Genomic DNA, 11,479 nt, shown 5'->3' on the forward strand with positions numbered 1-11,479 from the left:
TGTTTTTTTTTTTTTTTTATGTCTGTTGCCACTTTTTCTCAGCTCTCACTGGACCGATTTCTTTCAAAAATACGTCAAAAGATCACAAATCGTATCTAGTTGAAGACATTACCCTTAAAAATTGAAAAAAATTCCCTCGTTCCCCGCAAATGGGGGAAATATCCAAAAAAATTACAAATTTAAAAATCGCTATATTTCGATATTTTTTCAATATTTGTTACTTAAAATTGCTATAACTTTTTTAAAAATGATCGAATCAATATAATTTTTTTTTATACTAAAACCTTAGATATTTACCTTTCATTTAATATCATTTTTTTGAAAATCTATCACTTAACCTGCTCATTGGGGGGGATTTAAAATGGCAACTTTTTTACAAAAATTAATTTTAAAAAATTGTTCCGGAAAGACTGCGTCCTTTAAACATATATCAAATTAAAGCTTATTTTATGTACTACAAAATGAAAAAAAAAAATTTGTCTCGACACTTTTTTTTCTACATTTAAATGGCTGCCGTAGTTAAAAAAACACTATTTTTGTGTTAAAATTTTCGATTTTCGATTTTAAATTTTCAACTTAAAAATGCTATAACTTTTTGAAAAATGTATATATCAGCACAAATTTTTTTTTCTAAATACATTATAAGTACATCTTTCATTTGACATACTTTTTATTAAAATTGGACAATTTCCCCTTATATAGGGGGCGTTCAAAACTTAAAATATTGTAAAAAACATAGATCTTTTTCAACTGAACTTTTGAAAATGTTCCGGAAATACTGCGTCCTTTAAACATATATCAAATCAAAGGTTATGTTATATACTATCAAATGAAAAAAAAAAATTTGTCCCGACATCTTATCTTCTATGTGCAAATGGCTGTCGAAAATTCAAAAAAAAATGTAATGTTTGCGATAAAAATTACATTTTATCGGGATGTTTTTTGTACTTAAAACTGCCATAACTTTTTCAAAAATGAACAAATAAAAATAATATTTTTTTGTATTGAAACCTTAGATATTTCCCTTTCATTTGATATAATTTTTTTTGAAAATCTAACACTTATTCTGCTCACTGGGAGGATTTAAAATAGTAACTTTTTTACAAAAAATAACTTTTTCAACTTAATTTTTGAAAATGTTCCGGAAATACTACGTCTTTTAAACATGTATAAAATTAAAGCTTATTTTATGTACTATAAAATGAAAAAAGAAAATTGTCCCGACGATCTATCTTCTATANAAAAAAAAAATTTGTCCCGACGACCTATCTTCTATACGCAAATGGCTACCATATTGAAAAATATACTATTTTTGTATGATAATTATGGGTTTTGTATTTTATTTTAATAGAAGTTGATGTTGCTTTTGCAATTATCCATCAATTTTTTAAAATTAAACACTATCTACAGATTTGCATCGAAGCGTTTCTTATGATAGTGATTTTAATCACTGTCAGATTAAATCTATACTGAACCTAATTATGTAATGTCTCCAATATGCCGCGACCCCACTGTGCTACCGTTTTTTTATTTTGTATTTTGTGAGTTGTTCCAATTAAGAATTTTTTTTAATTCCTCAAATGGATTGTCTATTTAATAAGTGCATTTCGAAATTCTACCTTAGCACATCAAGTGGTTAAAACTATTCGTAAAACAATAGTTTATGGCGTGTCACTAGGGATTGGTTCTCATAATCTATCTGGTTATATAAATTTTCATTTTAAAATATAAAAAAACATACATATATTCAGACACCAGGTATAGAAAGGAATCACAGTGAAGTAATATTTCAAGTTTAATCATTTTTATAATCTTATAAAATAAACAAGTAGATTAAAGTCAGTGCTCTCTTTTGTTTATTTTTTTTTATACAATAAACGATCAAGCTAGCTGGACACAAGGTAAGAAATTATGTTTCTAAGCATGTCATAAAAATTAAAAATAGAATTAAGGTAAATCAAGAATAACTTTTATCGAGGGAATAATAGAATTGATACAGATAGATAATTTTTTTTAAAAAAAGGGGATATTATTAATAGCTATATACTCACCATTCTGATCGTAATAGCATGCGTTCAACGTAAATGTTTTAATTTGTATTTATCATCTATATAAAAAAAATAATTCAGACATTAACAATTGCAACAATTGGACAGTTGCATTTTACGTGAACCAGTGGCGTAACAAGAACTTCTAATGCCCGTGGCAAAATAATCCATCGGGCCCTTAATTTTAGTAATTTGAGGGAAGGGGATACGAAAAACATATACTCATCCACAATATTTATCTCTAGATCCACTCTTAATAATAAGCTATAAATAATTAAAAACATAATAAGTGTACTTATAATAATATCACTTCTTATTACACATTTTGTTTGAATTAAATAACATAAACATAGTACCTATTTACTATCTTACAAATATTTAATTTATATTTAAAGGAATTTGTTCAGTTATATCAAAACTTTTTCTTTCTTGCTTTTGCTTCAGCAAACGTATCGATTAAATCCTCGAAGTTAACCTCTCGAGCGGTTTCTTATTCGATTGAAAGTAATGCCAAGCCACCTAAACGATTTTGCGTCTTAGTACTCCTTAAATATCCTTTTATTATTTTTAGCTTGGAAAATGACTGTTCCGCGCTTGCAGATGTAAAGGAATTGTCAAAAATAATAATAGAGCTGTGCATACTTCTGGGAAACTCACTGTTAATGAATGATTTTTAACCATTAAAAGCTGAGCAAGATCTCTAATTGAAATAAGTTTACTTATTTCATTTTTAAGAGTGGATCTTACAGCTAATATTTCACTTGTAAGTATTTTCGATATGTCTTTATTGTATTTATTAACTAAATTTGTAGCTTCGTTTAAAAGTTCTAAATCTGTTGGTGATGTTAAAAAAGATGGTCGTAAACATTGTGTTAGTTCATGAAAACTTGTAAAACTTTTATTAATTTGATTTATTAATATATCCAACGTTCGATAAAAAATAGTTACCCGAAATAAACTTTCAGGACAAGTTAAACTCTGATCGGTACAAAGTTCATCAAAATATATTTTCACAGAGATAAACCAACTTTTAGCAATCATATTTACTTCTTCTAAGAGATCATTAAAATTACATCGGTATTCTTTTAAATTTTCGTAACAGTTTTTTAATAAATTAGATGCGTTGTCTAAATCGATTGACTTTGTAGAGTTTTTGAAGTTAGGTATAGTATTTGTAAAATTTTACATTGAAAAACTAACGTACAAATAAAGCTATAATTTTCTATCTGTTTTTTAATCCCTGAGCTTCATTTCGTTCATCTGGTTTAGAGCTGCAAAATATTACTTTTGTTAAAGCTTTTTAAATTTCAGCAAATCTAACTTTAAAACTTTAACTTTTTTTGACATGATTACAAAATTATTCACGATTCACTGGTAAGTACGAAAGCGAAATCGATCAAGGAGAGACGACACACTTTGACTAATAATAAATATAAAATAATTGAATGAAAATCGTGTAAAGTGATAGTGGTTACAAATTGACAGTAGTCAATACAATTTCTTGGACGAGAGGTAATACTGTTCTAAATATAAATTCACTGGCCTAGTTTCTAATCACATGATTGCAATACGTTTTAATGTTATTTTCGTTCCACAATTATTATGAAATATTCCAAGTGTCGACGAGCTATTAGATAAAATAATCTACGTATAACATAATCGTATATTCTGAATAGTAATATAGTATAGTTATAATAATAGTAATAGTTATTTTAACAATTCATTTTTGTAGAACAAAGTTTTTTAAATCATCAAATTTTTAATTATTGTTATATTGGTGATTTATTTTTTGGATTTGCTANCGCAAATGGCTACCATATTGAAAAATATACTATTTTTGTATGATAATTATGGGTTTTGTATTTTATTTTAATAGAAGTTGATGTTGCTTTTGCAATTATCCATCAATTTTTTAAAATTAAACACTATCTACAGATTTGCATCGAAGCGTTTCTTATGATAGTGATTTTAATCACTGTCAGATTAAATCTATACTGAACCTAATTATGTAATGTCTCCAATATGCCGCGACCCCACTGTGCTACCGTTTTTTTATTTTGTATTTTGTGAGTTGTTCCAATTAAGAATTTTTTTTAATTCCTCAAATGGATTGTCTATTTAATAAGTGCATTTCGAAATTCTACCTTAGCACATCAAGTGGTTAAAACTATTCGTAAAACAATAGTTTATGGCGTGTCACTAGGGATTGGTTCTCATAATCTATCTGGTTATATAAATTTTCATTTTAAAATATAAAAAAACATACATATATTCAGACACCAGGTATAGAAAGGAATCACAGTGAAGTAATATTTCAAGTTTAATCATTTTTATAATCTTATAAAATAAACAAGTAGATTAAAGTCAGTGCTCTCTTTTGTTTATTTTTTTACTCATCCACAATATTTATCTCTAGATCCACTCTTAATAATAAGCTATAAATAATTAAAAACATAATAAGTGTACTTATAATAATATCACTTCTTATTACACATTTTGTTTGAATTAAATAACATAAACATAGTACCTATTTACTATCTTACAAATATTTAATTTATATTTAAAGGAATTTGTTCAGTTATATCAAAACTTTTTCTTTCTTGCTTTTGCTTCAGCAAACGTATCGATTAAATCCTCGAAGTTAACCTCTCGAGCGGTTTCTTATTCGATTGAAAGTAATGCCAAGCCACCTAAACGATTTTGCGTCTTAGTACTCCTTAAATATCCTTTTATTATTTTTAGCTTGGAAAATGACTGTTCCGCGCTTGCAGATGTAAAGGAATTGTCAAAAAATAATAATAGAGCTGTGCATACTTCTGGGAAACTCACTGTTAATGAATGATTTTTAACCATTAAAAGCTGAGCAAGATCTCTAATTGAAATAAGTTTACTTATTTCATTTTTAAGAGTGGATCTTACAGCTAATATTTCACTTGTAAGTATTTTCGATATGTCTTTATTGTATTTATTAACTAAATTTGTAGCTTCGTTTAAAAGTTCTAAATCTGTTGGTGATGTTAAAAAAGATGGTCGTAAACATTGTGTTAGTTCATGAAAACTTGTAAAACTTTTATTAATTTGATTTATTAATATATCCAACGTTCGATAAAAAATAGTTACCCGAAATAAACTTTCAGGACAAGTTAAACTCTGATCGGTACAAAGTTCATCAAAATATATTTTCACAGAGATAAACCAACTTTTAGCAATCATATTTACTTCTTCTAAGAGATCATTAAAATTACATCGGTATTCTTTTAAATTTTCGTAACAGTTTTTTAATAAATTAGATGCGTTGTCTAAATCGATTGACTTTGTAGAGTTTTTGAAGTTAGGTATAGTATTTGTAAAATTTTACATTGAAAAACTAACGTACAAATAAAGCTATAATTTTCTATCTGTTTTTTAATCCCTGAGCTTCATTTCGTTCATCTGGTTTAGAGCTGCAAAATATTACTTTTGTTAAAGCTTTTTAAATTTCAGCAAATCTAACTTTAAAACTTTAACTTTTTTTGACATGATTACAAAATTATTCACGATTCACTGGTAAGTACGAAAGCGAAATCGATCAAGGAGAGACGACACACTTTGACTAATAATAAATATAAAATAATTGAATGAAAATCGTGTAAAGTGATAGTGGTTACAAATTGACAGTAGTCAATACAATTTCTTGGACGAGAGGTAATACTGTTCTAAATATAAATTCACTGGCCTAGTTTCTAATCACATGATTGCAATACGTTTTAATGTTATTTTCGTTCCACAATTATTATGAAATATTCCAAGTGTCGACGAGCTATTAGATAAAATAATCTACGTATAACATAATCGTATATTCTGAATAGTAATATAGTATAGTTATAATAATAGTAATAGTTATTTTAACAATTCATTTTTGTAGAACAAAGTTTTTTAAATCATCAAATTTTTAATTATTGTTATATTGGTGATTTATTTTTTGGATTTGCTACATTTCCTACCGGGCCACCTTGAGTCATGGGCCCGTGGCTCACTGCCCGTCTTGTCACCCTATTGGTACGCCGCTGACGTGAACACACAATGTTTCCCATTCATATAGCATGACCAATAAATATTAAGAGTCGTAAAATCCTCCCCCATAATCATTGCACATTTCATTGTAGAATTAATATTATTCAGGTTTGCGTCATACAGATGTAATTTTCCNGCCACCTTGAGTCATGGGCCCGTGGCTCACTGCCCGTCTTGTCACCCTATTGGTACGCCGCTGACGTGAACACACAATGTTTCTTATTTTTATAGCATAACCAATAAATATTAAGAGTCGTAAAATTCTCCCTCATAATCATTGCACATTTCATTGTAGAATTAATATTATTCAGGTTTGCGTCATACAGATGTAATTTTCTTTCGATTTACATTTTACGACAAAACATGTGTGGTCGTTGTATCTTAACAAAGAATTCATGATTATATACCGTTTAGTTTTATTTTCATCTTATAGCTAAACGAACTTCAACATTCCGTTAACCATAAATTTTATATTCTATTTCTATATTTATATTCAATTTATTTATCCTCTCGTCACTTTTTTTATGACAAAAATTATTTCTTGTATTTCACCATTCTAAAATATACATCTTATAATTTTCTTCCTTACTCTCTTACTTTTTTTTATGACAACTGTCAGATATCATTATATTTCATCTAACTATGCCTCGTCACCATTGTGCCGCGACCCCCTGTGCTAGGTTTTTTTATTTTGTATAATTCAAGTTGCTTATGAAAAACGACACACTGGTCTGAAATGAAAATTAGCTTAATAAACTGATAATTCCTAAAATTTTATTTATTTTTATTTGTTATGTTTGAGTATAAGGGATTTTTATGCCGTTATATCCAAATCTGGCATTACTGTTATTATTGACTCCTCAATTAGAGGAAATAGGTAATACATTTTTTATTGTTATATATCAATTTACATGTTTTTAAAGTCTCCAAAGCCAAATCTGACATTCCTTTTTAATTCAAGATATCTATATTCTACATTTGACATAACAAATTAAATATTTAACAATATTTATTGATTGTTATATGCTTAGATGCAATCATTAAGCAACAATAATCAAGCAGATTATGATTATTGTATCTACATAATCACAAAGTGATTAGTTTTTACTGTGACAAAAAGTGCACCAAGCTTAAATTTGATGCTTTTAACTAACCCATGATTCAAAAAGGAAGTATTGATAGCCTTTTAAATTTCTTAAGTTAAGGTAGCTTTCTATCCTTATACAATAGGATTGAACTTATTAAATACTCTGTATATTAAAGTATAAAGTTTATTTCAAATCAATCCAACCATTTTGTAAGATTATTGATAATAAAATATTTATTTAGTAAATATTGATCACTTGTGGCTAATATTTAAAATTAAAACTATATTATAAATATTATATAGTTTTAATTTTGAAAAATATTTATACTTAAAATCATGCGATGATATAGACCATTCGATGAAAAAATAGGTTTTGAAATATAGCCTAATAAAACGTTTCATAAATAATGCAAACATAGTGTAATATTTGTAACACATGAGCATATTTTGTAGTTAAAAATCTCAATAAGGTTGCAGCCAGAAATTTTTTTTCTTAGCATCTTTACTCAAAGAAAAATTCTAGATCTATTCCTGTATGCATTAATCTTATTATACAGAGTGTTCAGTAAGTAAGAAAATAGATTTGTATGTTCTCGTTTTTTGTAACAATTGACCTGTTTCTTTTTTACTGAACATTCTGTATAACACATTGAAAAATTAGCCAATGCTGGAAAAATTACTTAACGATTTCCAATTTTTTTATGAAAGAGCTCGACGGCATTATCCAGGGAAAATTATTGCGATAAATAGACAAACATTTTTAGCACTCCGTGAGTGTTTTGTCGAAACGCTTATGCCCGCTAGTATATTTTTATTTAAAACCTGAAATTATTACTACCCATCTAAAGGCATTCCAAAAGTAAATTTCGTTGAAATTTATTGGTTTTAAATCGAGTTGTAAGTTTGTTTTTTTTTTGACTCTCAACATTTCAACATTTGCCTAAATTTTTTGTGCTACTTTTCTTTATGAAATCGATTTTTTCTTTTTGACTTGTAATCTCCATGCTAATGGTCATCCATTAGATTTTTGGAATCCAAAAATTCATTATCGGTCCAAAAGTCCATGCACGTAGTTTTTGTTTGGATACTATTATTTTGTATGTACGTATCGCAGTAATTGTGATACATACGTATATTTATATAAAGTAACACAAATATAACAAAATTATTTTGTTTGTTTAAAAAAAGGTATTTACAAATCTTATGTAATTTACTAACAGACCAATGGCCAGAGCTGCCGCGGTCTTTTATGTCTAATAAAAAAAAAATTTTAATATCAATAATTGTAAAAAATTTTTTTAAACCTGTTGTACGTTAAATAATAATTTAAGGTTATTTTCAAGTGTATTTTTGAATACACATTTGTATTTTATTTTTCGTGGTCATATAATAAGACATCAAAACATCAAGTTATTATGTTATAGAATATGTTTTTCTAATTATCTGAATTTTTGGAGTAGTAATACTAACGTATTTGGTTTCTACATTGAGTATAGTATAATTAGTTTATTTGGAAACATAAATATGAAATTCTATTTTATAGTAACACATTATAGCCTATAACTTCAAAACACAATTTTATTAATATAGTTTATATCAAAGATAGTGTTAAAATTTAAATATTATTGTACTATTTGTGATTCCTTTCGGAACCAAAAGTCATCCGTATACTTATTATATTTTAGTATTGACACTTTAAATTTTACTCATTTTAATAATTAAATGTTATATTAATTGTGAAACAACACGTTTTGTGTAAAAAACATATCATGCCTGGCGTGGCCGGGTAATCATATCAAAATATGTGATACCATACCCTTAAGGACAGCCCGAATATTTCCAAGTTTGGAACAAAGTTACAGATAGATGGAGCCTAGTATTTAATTATTTAACCAATTCTTAAATTAATTTTATCGTAAATTATTATTATTATTTTTTTTTGTATTAAATTAAGACTGATATGATAGGTAATTATTCAGTATAGATATATATGTTATAAAATAAAACAACCTGATTATTTGAGCAAAATTGTGTTATTATTTCAAATATTCAATAATTTCAATATGTTTGAAAATATATGTCTGCATATATTTTTAACTAACTTGATATAATGTGTAAATTAAAATAAGTCATATTCGCCGTCCTAGGAAATAGGAGATTATTTTGCTTTTGGAATAACCCACCAAATTCTTAAAATTGAAAACTATCTTCTGGTTTGCATTGAATTGTTTCATATAATAGTGATTTTAATTACTGTCAGATATCATCTTTACTTGTCCCAGCTATGCCGAGACCCCACTGTGTTACCATTTGTTTTTATTTGTTTTTTTACTTTAATGTTTAAAAATTTTTAGTCATAGTTTTTTTTGTTCATCCCATATATAATAAGAGTTTTGTGTTTATAAGTTGATCAATTTCCAGTGGAGCAGACAGTTCTATAATCAGTTTCACAATATTTTTTTCTCAATCTATAAGCTTTTTCTAAACATTCTGTGATAATGAAAATAATACACGAGTTAACTTATAAAAAAAAAATATTTTTAGAATTGTAAAACAATAATAATTACAATGTTTTTTTATAATTACTGCTAGAAAATAACTTTTTCTACAAAGTATATTTTTTGTATTTGAAATTTTTTTTTTTTTCGTTATTCACAACAATAATGCGCATTAGTGTTGTACTTTAATGTTTTTGTACATTAGTTAAATTTCAAAATACTTATTTTATATATATTCATTTAAACACTTACAATATTATTATTTTAATGTTAAATATTTTAATTAGCTGTTAGCGAAGTTTCAAAGAATAAAATTTTTTATCAGGTATAGAACTTAAACATGGACCTTCCTGCTAGACCAAGGGGTAGAGGACGCAGTCGTCTACAACAGTCATGTGAACAAATGGGACCAAGAGGACCTCCTCGCCCACGAGGTCCACAAAACTTTCAACAATATCCACGTCCTTCAGGTTCTTCACGTCCTAGGGGTCCTCAAAACTCTCCAGGATATCTAAGTCCATCGAGACCTCCACAAAACTTTCAACAATATCCACGTCCTTCAGGTTCTTCACGTCCTAGGGGTCCTCAAAACTCTCCAGGATATCTAAGTCCATCGAGACCTCCACAAAACTTTCAACAATATCCACGTCCTTCAGGTTCTTCACGTCCTAGGGGTCCTCAAAACTCTCCAGGATATCTAAGTCCATCGAGACCTCCACAAAACTTTCAACAATATCCACGTCCTTCAGGTTCTTCACGTCCTAGGGGTCCTCAAAACTCTCCAGGATATCTAAGTCCATCGAGACCTCCACAAAACTTTCAACAATATCCACGTCCTTCAGGTTCTTCACGTCCTAGGGGTCCTCAAAACTCTCCAGGATATCTAAGTCCATCGAGACCTCCACACACTTTAAGAAATCCTTGTCCTGTAAACACAGTACAGCAAGATCCACGACCTTCTGATCCACCTGGGGTGAGCTGTAAAAATTGAATTTATTATTATTAAGGTCCAGATTTTATCAAATCTGATTTTATTCTTTAATAACATAGCTAGGATAATGTTAATTAAAAACGTTAGCGTTTCATTATACATAGGTTCTATATATATTATTTTATAATTTACATGCATATTTATGGACATATTTTCCAAAATTTTTGTATAAAATCTGGGCTTTAATTATTACTACCAAATAAATAATATTTATTTTAATATACTGCTACATTTCATTATAGGTGGAACAAATTCAGCGCGGAATAGAAAAAATAGTAACTAGTAAATATTTTGTAGACAAGTAAATTACTAAAACTTTTTTTGATGATTTTAAGAATGGAATTATTGTTTAGGCGATGCACCAATTCCTATAGGACGAGGAGTTATACGGGGAAGCCGTCAAATTGAATATTATCGTCTACCACGCCCGGTTCATTCAATGAAAAATGGAAAAAAAGGTATTTAATTACTAATTTATAAAATATGCATTAAAACTGGCATGTATTGTAAGTTCTTCTAAAATAAGATAGTAAAAATGTTGGGTCGCCAAATTTTTTTTTTATTGTTGGAAGTCGACATTTTTTAGAAAATCAAATCTATAATAGAAATAGAAAGGAATTTCATAGAAATAATTCTAAATAAAAAAGTGTGTTAATAAATATTTAAAAATACATTAAAATATTTAGAAAATATATTCTACTTTTCTACTTTTTAGCATTATCCTTTATAAATTAAAGGTGTTTCAATTTAATGTTTGTGTTTAAATGACAATATATATATATATATATATATATATATATAT

At 27.5% G+C, this 11,479-nt stretch overlaps 1 protein-coding gene across 14 annotated transcripts in view; it reads left to right on the forward strand.

Annotated features, from left to right (window-relative positions):
* The window catches only part of LOC126898539 (piwi-like protein Siwi), a 37,656-nt gene that overhangs the window by 4,273 nt on the left and 21,904 nt on the right, over positions 1–11,479 (forward strand). For 6 of the 14 annotated variants that reach the window (XM_050672689.1, XM_050672691.1, XM_050672687.1 and 3 more), the window contains 4 exons: positions 4,791–4,983; positions 10,012–10,659; positions 10,920–10,959; positions 11,031–11,135. In XM_050672689.1, coding sequence (XP_050528646.1) covers positions 10,027–10,659; positions 10,920–10,959; positions 11,031–11,135 — 778 coding nt within the window. In that variant the 5' untranslated portion in view covers positions 4,791–4,983; positions 10,012–10,026. Of the gene's footprint in view, positions 1–2,443; positions 2,553–2,619; positions 2,812–4,614; positions 4,724–4,790; positions 4,984–10,011; positions 10,660–10,919; positions 10,960–11,030; positions 11,136–11,479 lie in introns of all 14 variants that reach the window. The other 8 variants (XM_050672694.1, XM_050672695.1, XM_050672685.1 and 5 more) reach the window with 5 other exon arrangements.

This window comes from Daktulosphaira vitifoliae, unplaced genomic scaffold, assembly GCF_025091365.1.
Source record: "Daktulosphaira vitifoliae isolate Bord-2020 unplaced genomic scaffold, ASM2509136v1 Scaffold_2, whole genome shotgun sequence".
Taxonomy (NCBI): Eukaryota; Metazoa; Arthropoda; class Insecta; order Hemiptera; family Phylloxeridae; genus Daktulosphaira; species Daktulosphaira vitifoliae.